General features: G+C 40.0%; 1 protein-coding gene across 1 annotated transcript in view; it reads right to left on the bottom strand.

The window, feature by feature from the left end:
* The window catches only part of LOC133650594 (oligophrenin-1-like), a 66704-nt gene that overhangs the window by 4092 nt on the left and 43619 nt on the right, over positions 1-18993 (bottom strand). The window contains exons 12-22 of the mRNA XM_062048008.1: positions 16984-17017; positions 16854-16916; positions 15678-15752; positions 13129-13213; positions 12981-13039; positions 9540-9645; positions 9307-9466; positions 7641-7803; positions 6777-7025; positions 6541-6685; positions 4169-4219 (exon numbers count right to left, since the gene is read on the bottom strand). Of these exons, the coding sequence (XP_061903992.1) occupies positions 4169-4219; positions 6541-6685; positions 6777-7025; positions 7641-7803; positions 9307-9466; positions 9540-9645; positions 12981-13039; positions 13129-13213; positions 15678-15752; positions 16854-16916; positions 16984-17017 (1190 nt within the window). The remainder of the gene's footprint in view (positions 1-4168; positions 4220-6540; positions 6686-6776; positions 7026-7640; positions 7804-9306; positions 9467-9539; positions 9646-12980; positions 13040-13128; positions 13214-15677; positions 15753-16853; positions 16917-16983; positions 17018-18993) is intronic.

Genomic DNA, 18993 nt, shown 5'->3' with positions numbered 1-18993 from the left:
CCCCCTGGGCCCTATTCGGACTTCATCAGTGAATTCTCAGAGTTTGTTGCTGATCTAGTGACGCACGCCGACAATATAATCATAATGGGGGACTTTAATATCCATATGAATACCCCATCGGACCCTCCATGCGTGGCGCTCCAGACTATAATTGATAGCTGTGGTCTTACACAAATAATAAATGAACCCACGCATCGCAACGGTAATACGATAGATCTAGTGCTTGTCAGGGGTGTCACCACCTCTAAAGTTACGATACTCCCGTACACTAAAGTAATGTCCGATCATTACCTTATAAAATTCGAAGTTCTGACTCATTGTCAACAAACTAATAATAATAATAATAACTACTATAGCAGCCGCAACATTAATGCTGCCACAACGACGACTCTTACTGACCTACTGCCTTCCGTAATGGCACCATTCCCAAATTATGTGGGCTCTATTGATAACCTCACTAACAACTTTAATGACGCCCTGCGCAACACCATTGATATTGTAGCACCGCTAAAGCTAAAAAGGGCCCCTAAAAGGCGTACCCCATGGTTTACAGAAGAAACTAAAGCCCAGAAATTATCATGTAAAAAGCTGGAACGCAAATGGCGTGCGACTAAACTTGAGGTTTTCCATCAAGCATGGTGTGATAGTTTAATAACTTATAAACGCATGCTTACCTCAGCTAAAGCTAAATATTACTCAAATCTCATCCACCTCAACAAAAATTATCCTAAATTTCTGTTTAGTACAGTAGCATCGCTAACCCAACAAGGGACTCCTCCCAGTAGCTCCACCCACTCAGCAGATGACTTTATGAATTTCTTTAATAAGAAAATTGAAGTCATTAGAAAAGAGATTAAAGACAATGCATCTCAGCTACAACTGGGTTCTATTAACACAGATACGACTGTATATACGATGGATACCGCCCTCCAAAATAGTTTCTCTCTCTTTGATGAAATAACATTGGAGGAATTGTCAAAATGTGTAAATGGGACAAAACAAACAACATGTTTACTTGACCCAATTCCTGGGAAACTTATCAAGGAGCTTTTTGTATTACTAGGTCCATCAGTGTTAAATATTATAAACTTATCACTTTCCTCTGGCACTGTTCCCCTAGCATTCAAAAAAGCGGTTATTCATCCTCTACTCAAAAGACCTAACCTCGATCCTGATCTCCTGGTAAACTACCGGCCGGTGTCCCACCTTCCGTTTATCTCGAAAATCCTCGAAAAATTGTAGCACAGCAGCTAAATGAACACTTAGCGTCTAACAATCTCTGTGAACCTTTTCAGTCCGGTTTCAGGGCAAATCACTCTACGGAGACAGCCCTCGCAAAAATGACTAATGATCTATTGCTAACGATGGATTCTGATGCTTCATCTATGTTGCTGCTTCTTGATCTTAGCGCCGCTTTCGATACTGTTGATCATAATATTTTATTAGAGCGTATCAAAACGCGTATTGGGATGACAGACTTAGCCTTGTCTTGGTTTAACTCTTATCTTACTGACAGGATGCAGTGTGTCTCCCATAACAATGTGATCTCGGACTATGTTAAGGTAACGTGCGGAGTTCCCCACGGTTCGGTTCTTGGCCCTGCACTCTTTAGTATTTACATGCTGCCGCTAGGTGACATCATACGCAAATACGGTGTTAGCTTTCACTGTTATGCTGATGACACCCAACTCTACATGCCCCTAAAGCTGACCAACACGCCGGATTGTAGTCAGCTGGAGGCGTGTCTTAATGAAATTAAACAATGGATGTCCGCTAACTTTTTGCAACTCAACGCTAAGAAAACGGAAATGCTGATTATCGGTCCTGCTCAACACCGACATCTATTTAATAATACCACCTTAACATTTGACAACCAAACAATTAAACAAGGCGACTCTGTAAAGAATCTGGGTATTATCTTCGACCCAACTCTCTCGTTTGAGTCGCACATTAAGAGTGTTACTAAAACGGCCTTCTTTCATCTCCGTAATATCGCTAAAATTCGTCCCATTTTGTCCACAAGCGATGCTGAGATCATTATCCATGCGTTCGTTACATCTCGTCTCGATTACTGTAACGTTTTATTTTCGGGCCTCCCTATGTCTAGCATGAAAAGATTACAAATGGTACAAAATGCGGCTGCTAGACTTTTGACAAAAACAAGAAAGTTTGATCATATTACGCCTATACTGGCTCACCTGCACTGGCTTCCTGTGCACCTAAGATGCGACTTTAAGGTTTTACTACTTACGTGTAAAATACTACACGGTCAAGCTCCTGCCTATCTTGACGATTGTATTGTACCATATGTCCCGGCAAGTAATCTGCGTTCAAAGAACTCTGGCTTATTAGTGATTCCGAGAGCCCAAAAAAAGTCTGCGGGCTATAGAGCGTTTTCTATTCGGGCTCCAATACTATGGAATGCCCTCCCGGTAAAAGTTAGAGATGCTACCTCAGTAGAAGCATTTAAGTCTCATCTTAAAACTCATTTGTATACTCTAGCCCAGACCTGGGCATTCTGCGGCCCGCGGGCCGCATCCGGCCCTTTGTGCGTCCCTGTCCGGCCCGCGTGAGGCCAATTATAAATTACAAAATAAATTTTAAAAAGTATCTATGTCGAGTGTGCAATACAACGGTGCTGCTTTTGTTTTGAAAATCGTTATTTGTATTACTTCCGTGTGGACGTATGCGTGTGCGTGATTGTGAGTGAATGTGAACAGCTGCAATCATTAATTAAAAAATAAAGTTGAAAAAACATCTATGTCGTGCGCGCAATACAACTGTGCTGCTTTTATTTTGAAAATTATTATTTATGGGCGTGTGTCAGTGTGTAACCTGCGAGTGAAGGTGCACATGCAGCGACAAGTGATGCACGGTTTACACCCGAGACGCTAAAAAGAGAAAAGTTGATGAAGAATGGCGTGTTTCCAACAAGACATGGACTGCCAAGCAACGTTCCCTCTAAGGTGCGTGCCTGCGCAATTGCGCACTTTTCAAGCGTCTGCTGCGCGCAGCAAATATATGCCGCGCACCAAATCAAATCCCATCTGAATTCTAAACAAAATAAACATATTTATTCTATGTAATTTTGCAATGCAACTTTGAGTGACAGTGACAACAAGCGGCCCTAACGGTGTTCGTCAACACCGTTCAATTGAACACCGTTCAATTATTGTAACGTCTATCGAGATGCTTCGAGGCCAGGAATTATATCGATCACTTTATTGAGCAAAACTGTTTATATTCGGCCATAACCACACCAAAAACATAAGTAAAACACTTCTATCTCGAAAAACTAGTCATTTTCTGCCGTACAAACCAGGCCAAAACCAACTTGTCATCTGTCACCAACACGCATAGCACTAAACCACTGGTGCGTTTATGGCCACACAAAAAGTCGGACAACTCAAACATCACACAAAGTTACACTATGACTCCTCAGTCATACGTGTGCTTATTTTACTGTCATTTATTATTAATGTTAATTTATTTATATTAGTCATGGAATGCTGTTACATACACTATGTTGAAGTATTACTATTATTATTAATTATTATTATTATTTATCTTACGGTATATATCAAAAATAATATTGAGCAAAATTTAATTGAAATATTGTCGATGTGGCCCTCCAGCAGTGCTCGGGTTGCTCATGCGGCCCCCGGTAAAAATTAATTGCCCACCCCTGCTCTAGCCTTTAAATAGACTCCCTTTTTAGACCAGTTGATCTGCCGTTTCTTTTCTTTTCTTTTCTACTCTGCGGGGTGGACTGCTAGCCTGTCCACCAGATGGGGACATCTCTACGCTGCTGACCCGTCTCCGCTCGGGATGGTTCCTGCTGGCCCCACCATGGACTGGACTTTCGCTGATGTGTTGGACTTTCACAATATTATGTCAGACCCACTCGACATCCATTGCCTTCGGTCTCCCCTAGAGGGGGGGGGTTACCCACATATGCGGTCCTCTCCAAGGTTTCTCATAGTCATTCACATTGACGTCCCACTGGGGTGAGTTTTCCTTGCCCGTATGTGGGCTCTGTACCGAGGATGTCGTTGTGGCTTGTACAGCCCTTTGAGACACTTGTGATTTAGGGCTATATAAATAAACATTGATTGATTGATTGATTGATATATCCGCATGTAAAAACTAAAAAATAACTTTTACGTACCTGCTAACTTGCTTTGAGGCGTTCTCAAAAAATTTCATTTTTGAGGCAACACTGTGGGGAAAAAGTAAAACATACGTCATAAATTAACATTTTTGTATATTTTTTTATGAAAGTGAAGAATAATTGTCCCTGCACAGCAACAGTCACCAACAAAAAAAATACACCTTTTTAAATCGGAAGTGTCAAATAAGTTGGCTGGATCATTTGAATCAGTGGCTTCAACAAATTAATTGATACATTTTTCAATATTGCTAGATCAGAGGTAATTATTAGAAGTGGTGTGGTGGCGTGTATTAGTAGTGGTGTGGTAACGTGTAATAGAAGTGATTTTGTGGCGTGTATTAGTTGTGGTGTGGTGGCGTGTATTAGTAGTGGTGTGGTGGCGTGTATTAGTAGTGGTGTGGTAGTGTGTAATAGAAGTGATTTTGTGGCGCGTATTAGTAGTGGTGTGGTGGCGTGTATTAAAAGTGATGTGAAATGTATTAGTAGTGCTGTGGCGTGTGTTAGTAGTGATGTTGTGACATGTTTTAGAAGAGGTTTCATGGCGTGCATTAGAAGTGGTGTGGCGTGTATTAAGAGTGATGTGGTGGCGTGTATTAGAAGTGGTTTGATGGCGTGCATTAGAAGTAGTGTGACGTGTATAAGTAGTGGTATGGTGGCGTTTATTAGTAGTGGTGCTGTGGCACGTATTAGTAGTGGTGTGTTGGCGTGTATTAGTAGTGGTGTGTTGGCGTGTATTAGTAGTGGTGTGTTGGCGTGTATTAGTAGTGGTGTGGTGGCGTGTATTAGTAGAGGTGTGGTGGCGTGTATTAGTAGTGATGTGGTGGCGTGTATTAGTAGTGGTGTGGCGTATATTAGTAGTGGTGTGGCGTATATTAGTAGTGGTGTGGTGGCCTGTATTAGAAGTGGTGTGGAATGTATTAGTAGTGGTGTGGTGTGTATTAGTGGTGTAGCATGTATTAGTAGTAGCGTAGAATGCATTAGTAGTGGTGTGGCGTGTATTAGACGTAGTGTACCATGTACCAATAGTGGTGTGGCATGTATTAGTAGTGATATGTTGTGTATTAGTATTGGTGTATTAGTAGTGGTGTAGTGTGTATTAGTAGTGGTGTGGCGTGTATTAGTAGTAGTGTGGCATGTACTAATAGTGGTGTAGTGTATATTAGTTGGGGTGTAGTGTGTATTAGCAATGGTGTGGCATACATTAGTAGTGGTGTGGCATGGATTAGAAATGGTGTGGCATGTATTAGTAGCAGTTTAGCGTGTACTTATAGTGGTGTAGCGTGTACTAGTAGTGGTGTAGCGTGTACTAGTAGTGGTGTGGCGTGTACTAGTAGTGGTGTAGCGTGTATCAGAAGTAGTGTAGTGTGTATTACTAGTGGTGTTGCATGTATTAGAAGTAGTGTAGTGTGTATTGGTAGTGGTGCGGCGTGTATTAGTAGTAGTGCAGTATATATTAGTAGTAGTTTAGTGAATATTAGTAGTAAAGTAAAGTATATGTGAGTAGTAGTGTAATGTACATAAAGAGTGTATTCGAGTAGTGTGGCGTGTATTAGTAGTGTAATGTACGTATATTAGTAGTAGAGTAGTAGTAGTGTAATATATATTGGTAGTATTGTAGTGTGTATTACTAGCATCGCTAAAAGTAGTCTGCCCTTTGTTTTACGCCAACAACTTCAGAGGACAGCTCCTGAAACGAGCAGGCTTTGCTACACATCTCAAAATAACTCCTGGCTCTCTTCCAACTATCCATCGGTCAAATTAAAAAATATGAACTGTAAGTTTGTCTTCAGGGAATTAGCTAACCTAGCATGATGTTAAAAGGGGGGTGAAAGGTTAGCATTGTAGGTACGCTAGTGTTCTTTTGTCCTCTCATCACTCCTTAATGTTACATTGTTGTATGTGATACATGCTTTTCCCAGGGCATTCAATCCACCGCAACTGGACCGTTTGGTGTGTCTGAGAAGACGTTTCGCCTCACAACCAAGTACACAAACACAGCATTAAAGCTATTGACATACATACGGTGTATTCTTAGTCGTTTATAGAAATCATGAGCCACCATGGGGCCAAATAAAGTTGTGAGTGCCAGCAAAAAAGATAAAGTAGGTGAGAAACACTAGTGAATTAAGAAATAACTTTCAGCAAAGCATCCTCACCCCTCACTAATTCTCGCCATCTTCAACAAAAAGAGTCTTCAATCAAAGGTAAATCCATTTCATTCATTGTCTATATGCATTTCACACTTTTTCTTGCATGTTTTGTGTTGAGAAGTTGTTTAAGGAATATTGAGAAATGTATGATTGTTGATAACCAAGATGTTTCCCACCAGTCACCTTGGTGACTATGTTGTGTATTTGTTAGCCTCTTACTAAGACGCTGCGGCTCCATCGCTGCTGGCAGTGCTCTGGATCTTAAAAGAGGGTGTCCTAGACGGGGGCTCAGGAGGCCTCGTCGGGGGTCTACATATGGGGGGTTTCTCTGTGGGCCTTGTTTTGATGGGACCCTCACATTCCGCTGGAAAACACAATACAATATTGAAATAGTTACAGTATTGAATTGAGGATGGATTTTTGAGTCATTGGTGGAACATTGTTGGCTGCTGTACCTTTAAGAGGAGGTCTCCTGCTCTGGAATGAAGGGAATCCAGACTCCCCGTTTGACACTGAAGAAGATTCTGTTTTTTCTACTTTGGGGACATCACAGTCGCCTGGTCTGGTGGCTCTGTGCACTGGCGCTTGTCTACGAGGAGGTTCTCTGGGGACGAACGGAGCGCAGTTTGGGGATTTGGTCCTCTGCAGGGGGACAGGGCTCGCTGACACGTCCCTTTCGACCGCATAGTCGCTACTCTGGCCATCTGAGACAATAACAATGATCTTATACAGTATGATCAGAATCACAAGTAAGACAGTACGCAAAATTACACATGCCAAGTTTCAACAGGAAGTGGAATTAAATTAATTGCAATTGAGATACATTCCTGACTGCCAAAAAAACAGAAAACATGTAACAAAACTTTTGGCTTTAAAATAAAAAAATACTTTTTAATCAACCTACACCAGGGGTACCCACACTTATATATATATATGTATTATATTATATTATATTTCAAGCGAAGAATAGGAATACAAATTTTGCACAAGCCTGAACAGACTTTTGAATCAATATCATTTAGTACCTGTACAGTAGTGCTTATTTTGCAAAGCAAATGAAAAAAGCATGGAGGGAAATGCGGCAGGTGCTCCCAATATCTCTGCCACACTTGGAAAAATGGGGCCACACCCTCTCTCTTTAAGAGTGCTTTAAATGCCATAATTTAGCATAAATCACAGAAGAAAATATGTAAAAAATGGATGTGTTGGTGATGAAAAAGAAGATTAGGTAGTAGTTAGAAAGTGATGTGCGGCAAATTCAGGATGGGTAAATGATGATGATGATGATGGCGGTCAGGCCAAGAGAGGCTGATAATTACTTTCAGTGTGCTGCTGCAGCGGCGACTGGAAGCGCTCGTGACTCAGAGGTGGATAAAGACGAGGCGGCCGCTTGGAAATGGTGATGGGCTGCCGCTTTCTCGGGGTGATGCGTGGAGGAGGGATGGGTGGGGCGCTGCTGTCCTCTGGCATATGACTGAAAATCTGTGATCACGACAAAATGTGCAGTTAGTAAGTGTGCTGTGGTAGTGTGTGCAGCCTGCCAAAAAGCACTACTGTCCCCATCATGTACGATCTTATTGGACACATTGGAAAACCTACATACAAACTTATTGCTGACCTCATGTGTCTCATAGCCTTAAAAATAAATGTATTTGCTCTATAGTCAGAATTTGATACACATACTGAGACAATCTGAAACTAGCAGCATCGCACCTTTTTGCTGCTGCAGAGAAAGAATAATTCCTGCTTAGAAATTGTGACCAGTAGAAAAGTAAAAAATACTCACATTTGAACCCACAGACGGGTTTACAGACGTGTTTACATTCATTACATTACATTAGATGGCGGTAGTGTATGGACTATGGGTGTGTTGCCTTAGCCAGGAAGTAGTCTTTGTTATTAAGTTGAATGTGCCAGTATTTTCTTTTGTTGAGTCTTACAAAGTGTCCATACAGTAAGTATTATTTATTATCAATCAATCAATCAATGTTTATTTATATAGTCCTAAATCACGAGTGTCTCAAAGGGCTGCACAAGCCACAACTACATCCTTATTACACACCAGCTGTATGATTGTAACGTGCATCTTAGTTGTAGTTTTCATTACCACATTTGGAGGTGTTGATATTGCTATGTAAAATCACTAATACTAATATTTAGCATGTGTATTGCAAATCCAATGTAAATTAGCATCAAGCTAGTGCATTTTGAATCGTGGAGCCTTACTTTACTTTTGAGCGCCTTTTTCTTGCTTTTTTGGCATGGAAAATTGCTCCATCGAGACAGTCCGACTGAGTGCTGACTGCTCGTTTCAAAATATGGCACCGTCTGATTTTATGTGAATCGGTAACCGGTAGTACTGATAGACTTCGGTCGGTACCTATAAAAGTACCAAATTCGGTACCCAGCCCTAATGGATTTGAGACACCACTACACTCTCAAAATGTACACCCTCAAGAACCAAGTATGCAGTGTAAAGGTGCGTTATTAAAGTTAAAAAGTTAAAGTACCAATGATTGTCACACACACTAGGTGTGACGAAATTATTCTCTGCATTTGACCCATCACCCTTGATCACTTCCTGGGAGGTGAGGAGAGCAGTGGGCAGCAGCGGTGGCCGCGCCCGGGAATAATTTTTGGTGATTTAACCCCAATTCAAACCCTTAATGCTGAGTGCCAAGCAGGGAGGTAACGGGTCCCATTTTTATAGTCTTTGGTATGACTCGCCCGGGGTTTGAACTCACAACCTACCGATCTCAGGGCGGACACTCTAACCACTAGGCCACTGATGAAGTATTCCGTTTGAAAAAACAGCCAAAGTAAGAGTAATTAGTAAGCTAACAAGAAAAATTTATCAATTTACTGCTTGACTGGGGTACGGCGTCTATTTGAGGGGAAGAAATATGGAGGCATATTGTGGAGACAAATATGTTAGTTGTCCTTCCCCAAAAGCCACCATTATTACATTAATCTTAGCAGCCTTACCTTGTTGTATTCCTCGATCAATATCTCCACGACAATATTTTGGAATTTTATATCCAACATGGCGGCCACCGTCTCCTCCTTGGCTCTCATCAGCGTGGGTCCGTAGATGACGGCCATGTTTGAAGGAGTCATGAGGTTTTCTTCGCTGTGACTGCACACGCTGCGGACAAAATCAGTAACAGTCTCAATCATGACGGTAGAAAGCTGAGCGACAAAGTGTGACGGCAACTTACACCACCAAGTGTTTGATGAGCATCTCTAGCATCTCTCGATTTCTCTCAGGCAGCTTGTAGGTGAGGGAATGGATTTCACTCAGTCGAAAGTCAAGACTGTCAGACTCTGATAAAAAACAAAGTGATAATCTAGATATAAAGTCCACATTGAAATAAACATGTAGACAATACTATCTGGAGAAACTGATTTGTGTACTGTTGATGGAAAATGCTTTGAAGGAAACTGGAGAGGATATCCTGCCAGGTTAAAGGGAATGTTTTAAAAAATATCACTAAAGTCTTTGTCTTGTCTTACTTTTACAACTAATTAACTCAGGTTTGAGGTTTCCTTCCAAACTGATCTTCTGAGGGGAGGAACCAAGCGTCTTTTCGTGTCGTTCTCGCCATTTCAGGGTCTAAATTGGCTGTCAAAGTGTACCAACTTGCCAGAATACATCCTCGTTCTTCTACTTTCCAGGTAAGAGGCATTATATAAAATCTATAATAAAGTTTGACGAGCAAGGAAATGAGGAAGCAGCTGATAAACATAGGCACACAATTTCATGTTAAGTCATCATTAAATGGCCCTGATATGTCAAAAGGCATTAAGAAATCATGTTGTTTTCGAATACCTTTATAACTGATAACGGTAGTTCAGCCGGGATATGTTCATTTCAAAATTAGATTTACGGCCCCAAAATCTTGTTATTGTTTTCATTTCAATGCCCCGCCCTCCACTGTTTGAACAATTAGAAGGCCTGTGAGTGTGTCACATCCAGGTTTCCACTTACACACCGCCCTCTTCGTCGAGTTACTGCCACTGGTTAAGTTACTAAACATGTCAGACCTTAGTAAATCTAAAAGGCGTTGTTACGATTCTCAACTTATTCATGACAAAGCCAGGAACAAAACAAGGATTTGTATCGGGATGCCTTTGAAAGATGGAGACGATTGAAGGCGGAGAAGATTGTTTCATCTGACGCCAAACTTGCTAATTTCCTCCTTGATAGGAATGTCAGGTATTTACGTTTTCTTATTACTTGTAATAAATGGAAATTTCATATGTAAACTATATTGTCCAAAATGGTCTATGATCTTGTCTAACAAAGCTAGTACCGTATTTTTCTGACTATAAGTCGCAGTTTTTTTCCATAGTTTTATACTCAGGAGCGACTTATGTGTGAAATTATTACCCCATTACCGTAAAATATCAAATAATATTATTTAGCTCATTCACGTAAGAGACTAGACGTATAAGATTTCATGGGATTTAGCAATTAGGAGTGACAGATTGTTTGGTAAACGTATAGCATGTTCCATATGTTATAGTTATTTGAATGACTCTTACCATAATATGTTACGATAACATACCAGGCACGTTCTCAGTTGGTTATTTATGCGTCATATAACGCACACTTATTCAGCCTGTTGTTCACTATTCTTTATTTATTTTAAATTGCCTTTCAAATGTCTATTCTTGGTGTTGGATTTTATCAAATAAATTTCCCCAAAAAATGTGACTTATACTCCAGTGCGACTTATATATGTTTTTTTCCTTCTTTATTATGCATTTTCGGCCGATGCGACTTATACTCCGGAGCGACTTATACTCCGAAAAATACGGTATGTTCGTGCCACGAATGCTTAGTGTGATGCCCAGCTCCTAGTGTAATGCTTAGCATGCTAGCCCGGTCAATGACACATCGACATATAGGCTAACAGGGGAAATATATGCCCGTTAGCCTGTATGTCGATGTGTCATCCAACTGACAGGACAAAGTATATTTTCGACAAATAAAACCTATGTGGATATGGGTAGTGTCAGTGCCTATTTTGTTCTCAATAGGCTGATACGCTGAGGAAATGCGTTGCAACATTAGCACAGCTATTGGTGGTTTCTGGTACTGTAAGTGCATCAGGCACATATGGAGTGGTATTTGCTTGGCACAATATAATGCATTACATGTAATGAATTGCTACTATGTGTATTGACATGGTAGTAGACTATATGATTTATGCGTAACGTGGTTTATCCGTAACGTGGTTTATGCGTAACGTGGGTTGGCTCATAGAATCGCACTCTGCACTGAAAGATGGTGATGTGCGTAAATGGAAGAGAATGCAGTGCGTCAGGTTGGATGCAACATGGAGTTATGCGTAACGAAATGTGGTGGTAATTTTACTGTTGGCCTTGGCTTGCCATCAAAGTACGCCTATGCGATATGTAATATAATATATATTATTATATACAATTATTTTGATGGTGGTCTGTGCGGTCAAACTAGACATTTTAGCAGGGTAATGCCAACAATCTGTCCTGACGAAAATATTGCTGCGTAACTTTACAAATACATTTTGTTAATCGACATCACTAAAATGTGGCATAATTACTTAGTAAACTATCTTGCAAGAAGCATAAACAAGAGAAATATACAGCGTAGGACTCGTCAATTGCCATTTGAAGTTCCTTGGAGTAGGAGTAGGATTCGGCTGCGTATCTGGCAACCTCAGTCATGGAGAGTGGGAGTGGACGACAGAATTTTGACTGTGATTGCAGTACCATTTCTGGCCACACTATTATAAAAAAAACCTCTGTCTTGTTTTTAATGAATACTTGGGCCTACTATGCTACTGTATTTTAATGCTGGTCATTATTGTGGTAGTTAGAGAGCCAAGAGATTTCTGAGCTGGTACTTGGTTAAAAAAGTTTGAGAATCTCAGCAATATAGTAATGTTGCCTGCGGCTGAGCCAATCAGAGGCCATGATGCTGAAAAGTGCACTTTGCTTAAACACGCAAAGCAGATCTACTAAGGTCATGTGAAAAGGATTGTGTCTCTTCAGTGAGCAAAAAAAGGAGCGCAATCTATTTAATGTGTCTGTCTTCATTAATATGCAGAACATATGCTGATCATCAAAACGTCCACAATACTGAGAAGAGAACATTTACGGAAAACCACATATTGCGGTCTGGAACCAATTAACTGTGATAAACAAGAGACGACTGGATACAGATATAGCATTCAAAAAGTAAACGGTGTGAGGTGCCACTTAGATACTTTTTATGCATTAAATATGCTAAAGCCAATCCGATATACAGGTATGTCAATATATGGTATTATAATCTATATAAGCTTTGTGTTGTATTTAAAAAAAATCTAAATTAGTGTAATATCTAATATATCATTAATGAAATATTTTTAGGCAGTCAAATAAAAAACAAGCTGGGGGCCCATAAAAAAATAGCACTTTGACCACCCCTGGCTTGCAGCGTTTCTGGTTTGAAATGTGAAAGATAGTTTGCAGCAATAATAGTTCCAGTTTTTAGTCCAGTTATCAATCGATTATCTGATTCATTCAGATAACGTTCCAAGACATTTGTCCTTACTATGTAAGTGTACTTCTGCACCGATAGAAAACTTCCTCGATCTTAAAAGCAGAGGCGGCCACAAAATGCATCTTACTTGCAGCTAACATGAGATCTCGGTGCAGATCGTAGGTCATCAGAGGTTCACAAAGGCTTCTGCGGAAAAAAAAGAACAATGTATTAAAATGGTCTTAAGTGTGCATCTAAACATAAATGACTGTGGATTCATCTACGCACTCACACACCTCAGATAAAACTTCATGGCACTGGCGATGGTTTTAATGTCCCAGTCGCCACTATTCAGATCCACGTTTGCTGAGTTTGCAGGATCTGAAAGCAGCACAATCGTCAAACGAGCCGTTACAGAGATCAGTTACAGTTGATACATGAGCTGTGCAGTAGGCGGCAATGATTTAAAATCTTAAACAAAGTCTCAGAATACACTGAGACATTTTGTCGATGTAAGAAAAGTAGAAGTAGGAATACCACCTGTCGTCACTTTACATCTCATTACGACACAAAAACTTACATTTCAATCCTTGTGAACATATGAACTACATTAAAAAGTACAAAATTATGGGTGTTTTAAAAAGTCCTACAGACCTTGACTTTTGATCTCTAAAAAACAGTAGACTTAAATAGAAGTCAGTGTGGAATGTAATGAAATCCCTGGAAGAATTACCTATGTTTCACTTTCATAAAAAACAGGAGGTACACAGAATGAAAACGAAGCGCCATAGTTTCTAGATGAGCCCACTGCGTATCCTAGATTACGGGAGGACATAAATGGGGAAAGTGCAGGCAACTGCCACCCCTATTTGTAAATTTGCAATTAATTACATTTTGTTCAGAGTTAACACATACTTGTGATTAATTGCAAAACAGAATTTTTTTTTAATTGTTAGTAAGCGCACCCAATTAAAATGTCCACCCAACGAGAGACTGGACAATTTGTTTGATTTATGCAAATGTTTATTTATTAAACATTATTTTTTAAACAGCTCAACACAAAATAGACACAAACACTTTTTGACAGACACACACATAGACCTACACTATGTTAAATACTGCAGGCTAAAGTGGCCCATATCGGATTTTCTACAGCTGACTGTTTACACTGCAATCAAAATGTGATCTTTATCAGACTCAAGTATAAACACGCACAGGCCTCAATGTGGCCCCAATGTGGCCTCGACGTCACTTGCATGTACAGTTCGATAAATTAAATTTAAAAAAAGTTCACCGGATTCCTAAAATGAACAAAGTCGCTAATACTATTGCCAAATAAAAGTCGCCACACCTTAAAAGTAAGTGTTTTTTTGCATGAAAATTAATTCAAGTAATATAATGTAAGAATGGATAAAAGTCGCCACACCTTCAAAGTAAGTGTTTTTTTGCGTGAAAATTAATTAAAGTAATATAATGTAAGAATGGATATATATATATATATATATATATATATATATATATATATAGCTGTTAAGTAGAGGCGACACGGACATCAGCGTGGATCTACGTTAAAGCTTTATCTTTTAACTCACTTATGTAAACAACTTACGCAATGTAATCAAAAACTCCAAAGCGTCAATTCCGGTCCTACAGCAATTGCCATTTATTCGGAATCAAAATACACATTCATATATTACATATAGCCTGACTAGTGATGCACTGGAAATTTGCCCGTCGGAAAAATATTTTGCTCAAAGAAATCGAAAAAGTCTCATTCAGGTCGCATTGCCAATTAGACATTTGAAAAGATCAGATTCCAATCGGCTTTGGACTACCTCCTGATGTGGCCTGAATCTAATGTGGAAAGATCAGATGCGAATCATTTTGGAGTGTTTAGACTAGCAACATTTTTTTTATCTGTATCACTTGAGGGGAAAAAAAATCTAATTTGGTGTGCAGTGCAAACGGGACCCTAATCCACTCCTGTAATGCTGTCTTTTGCTACCATTTTGAAATATATATGTATTTTTAAATGATATTTCTACTTAAGTTCTCCCCACTAATCCTGCCACTAATTATTAGTGTGTCTCATCACTTGTTTCTCTGTTAGTCATTTGCGTTTGTGTTTGGGGGCGTGCCAAGTTGACAGGGGTCACGATAACCAGTCAACGTTGTGTAGAATAGGACAAACTGCCTACCACCGCAGTCATGTGTTGCTTTATTGCAGGGACAGAAAAGCAAGCCCAAATAAGCATCCCCATGTTCTCAAACAAGCTAAAAAAATTGCAACTTGAGAGACACAAACTTTGCCAGCGACTTAAAAAAAAAATAATTCCATAGTGGCTTACAATAAGCTGACTTGGCTGCTGCTAGCAACAAGGAACTCCGGTGATAACTCAACTCACAGTAAAAGTGGATGGAAATAACCTTGGTCTTGTGGAGAGAGCGACCTGCCAGGGCTAACAAACTAAACTTGCCATTTAAAATATATTTTACTTTGTCCATTTCCTGTGACTCAACATCAGCTGGAACGCTGCTGCTTTTCACGGCTACTTTATGGTTGAAGGTTACACTGGATGCAAGTTAATTGCAGTATAAAATAAACAGTTCCACTCAAAAAACATTTGTTAACTTGTTATTATATTTGTTTTGCTTTAAATTCAGGTTGTCAAAATGAATGTGTTAATGCAAACTATTCCATCATTATTACTAAATCTGATTAACCATTTTTAATACAGTGCATAAAGACGCAAAATGATGGAAGTTGTGGGACTGCTTCTAAATTGCTGCACAACACGAAAGGGTGAATGGTAAATGAGTGGAGTCATTGGTGAATGGCAATTACCAAAGAATGCATTTAGAAGCTTTTGCACTTGGATGTTGCTGCCGACTGTTCTGTACAGACCCTCTTGTGTCACTCCTGCATACAGGGGAAGAAAGGAAGAGTGTGATTTGTAATCGGACAAAGAGAAGATAAGGAAATGTACCACATGCAGAGTACTCAGATACAGATGATGTACGCCAGGGGTGTCAAACTAATTTCCATTGAGGGCCACATCACAATTATGGCTGCCCTCAAAGGACCACATGTAACAGTTAATTTATAGAAATAGACGTATAATAGCCTAGTTACACAATTTGCAAAAGCAACTGTTTTTATTATTATATTTTTGCTTACAGATTGATGGATAACTTGCTTTGAAATTGTAAATCAAGATTACAAGCATATATTTAAGTATTTATTTGAATAACCAAAAAACTTATTGGAACATCTTGTTGCGTGATCAGATCATATTAAAATGTAAAACAAATGCATTAGTATGTGGAAAATGTTTCTGTCAAAACTGAAGGAACAAATACATTTAGCCACAATGTGCTTTTTTATTTACAGCCTTTCGCAGGGCACATAAATGTTGTGATGGGCCACATAAAATGATGCCGCCACATAAAATGATGCCGCCACATAATTTTAAAATGATGTAGCAGACAAAGATTTAAATGACGTGAAGTGCTAAATTAAAATGACGTGGAGGACCACATTTAAATGACGTAGCATGCCACATTAAAATATGGGGCGGTCAACAATAAAATAATGTGGCGAGCCGCCACATAATGATATGGTGGACCACTTAAAATGACGTGGCGTGCCACATTAAAATTATGGGAAGGGCCAGATATGGGCCCAGGGCTTTGAGTTTGACACCTGTTTACAAATGTGTCATCGCACCAATTAGTCTCAGCTTGAACAACAGGACACGCTTGTTTCATAATAATAATAATAATAATGGATTAGGTTTATGTGGCGCTTTTCTAGATGCTAGAAACTATCACACTGCTAAACCCATGTGACTCACCAAAACACTTTACAGATTATCAGCACTCACATCTACCTCCTGGAGTGCAGAGAAATTAATAATTTTCTTAAATAAAAATGATCATAAAAGCAAGAAAATAAAATCTGAATTGTGTCACTTGAAGGAGCTACAGAGGGCAGTGAGGATTAATATCAGATCTTCCTCACCCTTTTCTTCCACGTAGTTGATGCACTTCCGCACAAACTTGAATCCAATTTCATTCAATTCCACTGTGTTTCATGTAAAGAAAAAAAAAGTTACCAAACTATCTCCAACTTCCATACGCTACACACTTACTTTCCGCCTGGTTTTGAATTGGGGAGTGATAGATCTGAAATTGTAGAAAAAATAAAAAATATGTCAGTGATTACATTGAAATTGGCCATTTCAGTTACATGATCATACATTGTGATTACGGGAGGAGGCTAATGCCAATAAAAGGAAATATGACTCATAGCTGTCCAAAGCAAAATGAGACATCTGCTTTGGAGCAGATGTCTGGCAATCATATTGTTGATGTATATGCCCATTTATGCTGTACAGATTTACTTAGGAGAAGAGAAGTGTGGGATACTGGTCCTGTTGCCTTATTTGTATTTGACTTTATTAAATGTTAGGGTGGAATTTTACTAAACAAAACCAGTTTTCTGTTAAATAATACAGAAATTTAACAGAGCTGTTTATTTATTTTAAGGAGGAATGTAGTTAATCATAGAACTGGCACCCAATGTTATTAAAAAATAATTGATTTTGATCGATTCTGAATCAAATAGTTACCCCCAAGAATCAAATTGCGGGGCAACAAGTATACCCACAAGCCCGTCCATCCCTTCTCACTGTGAGACACCTACTAGATTTAGCCGGAACCTGGCGCACCAGCGCAGGCTCCTTCCCCCCCAGCGTGGTGTCATTCCACGTTTGAAAAGATAGCTTCTGTAGCCGAGGATTAGACTGCCAGGGGCCATGCCTTTGACTGCCGCCCAGCTCGCAAAGGTCCCGAACTCTATAGTCTCTCCTATGGGTGGTGAGTACATTGGAGGAGGGACACACGTTGCCTCTTCGGGCTGTGCGCAGCCAGGCCCCATGGGGGCAGGCCTGGCCACCAGGCGCTCGTTATTGAGCCCCTCCTCCAGGCCTGGCTCCAGAGGGGGGCCCCAGTGAACCGCATAAGGGCGACGGAAACCTCGGTCATCGATATTGTCTATACAAAGAAGTCTTTGAGCTGCTCTTTGTCTGGTCCTTCATGCATACATATATATACAGTACACATATATACATACATATAGGGCTGGGCGATATATCGATATATCGCGGGTTTGTCTCTGTGCGATATAAAATGAGTATATTGTGATATTCGAGTATACGTTCTCACACAGTTGCTTTTAGCTGCGGGTATTACACTACAGGCTTTTCTCACTCTTTGTTGTCTCTCCTTCTCACAGACACTTAAAACAAGCGCACCTTGTTACATACGTCACATACGTATAAACCCTTGCGGAGCAGAGAGGTAGCGGCATGGGTAATGTTAGCTGTGGTGCGAGTGGTAATATGAGAGAAAGAAGGTGCGAATCTGGTAACAAATGAAGGAAGAATTAATTCCTAAGAAAAACAGCAGGGGGTCCATCGTCTGGCGGTGGTTTGGCTTCAAATGGGAATATGTCGAACAGACAACCGTAATTTGTCAAGTGTGGGGCAAAAGCGTTGCTACAAAATGTAGCATTACTGCTAATATGTAGCATCATTTGAAAAGTCCCTGCTAGAGAATGAAGAGTGCTTACTCCGCATGTCAACATCTCCGTTTGGTGCCACACCAACAAAATGCCGAGGCAACCATTTCCACATCAACACCGTACGAAGAAAATAGTCAACAACAGAAGGAGATAACGTCCGCAGGAACCTACCACATAGCGAAGGACATACATTATTTAAATTCCTATTATGCAGCTCATTTTTATTTGACAGTTATTGAAATATCTTGTGTGAAATCATGCACAAAAGTGCACTTTATTTGTTTTAAAGGCCTACTGAAACCCACTACTACCGACCACGCAGTCTGATAGTTTATATATCAATGATGAAATCTTAACATTATAACACATGCCAATACGGCCGGGTTAACTTATAAAGTGACATTTTAAATTTGCCGCTAAACTTCCGGTTCGAAACGCCTCTGAGGATGACGTATGCGCGTGACGTAGACCGGGGAACACGGGTATGCCTTCCACATTGAAGCCAATACGAAAAAGCTCTGTTTTCATTTCATAATTCCACAGTATTCTGGACATCTGTGTTCGTGAATCTGTTGCA

This window comes from Entelurus aequoreus, linkage group LG05 (assembly GCF_033978785.1).
Source record: "Entelurus aequoreus isolate RoL-2023_Sb linkage group LG05, RoL_Eaeq_v1.1, whole genome shotgun sequence".
Lineage (NCBI taxonomy): Eukaryota > Metazoa > Chordata > Actinopteri > Syngnathiformes > Syngnathidae > Entelurus > Entelurus aequoreus.
Note: the sequence above shows the minus strand (reverse complement) of the source record. Positions and strands in the feature narration are given on the sequence as shown.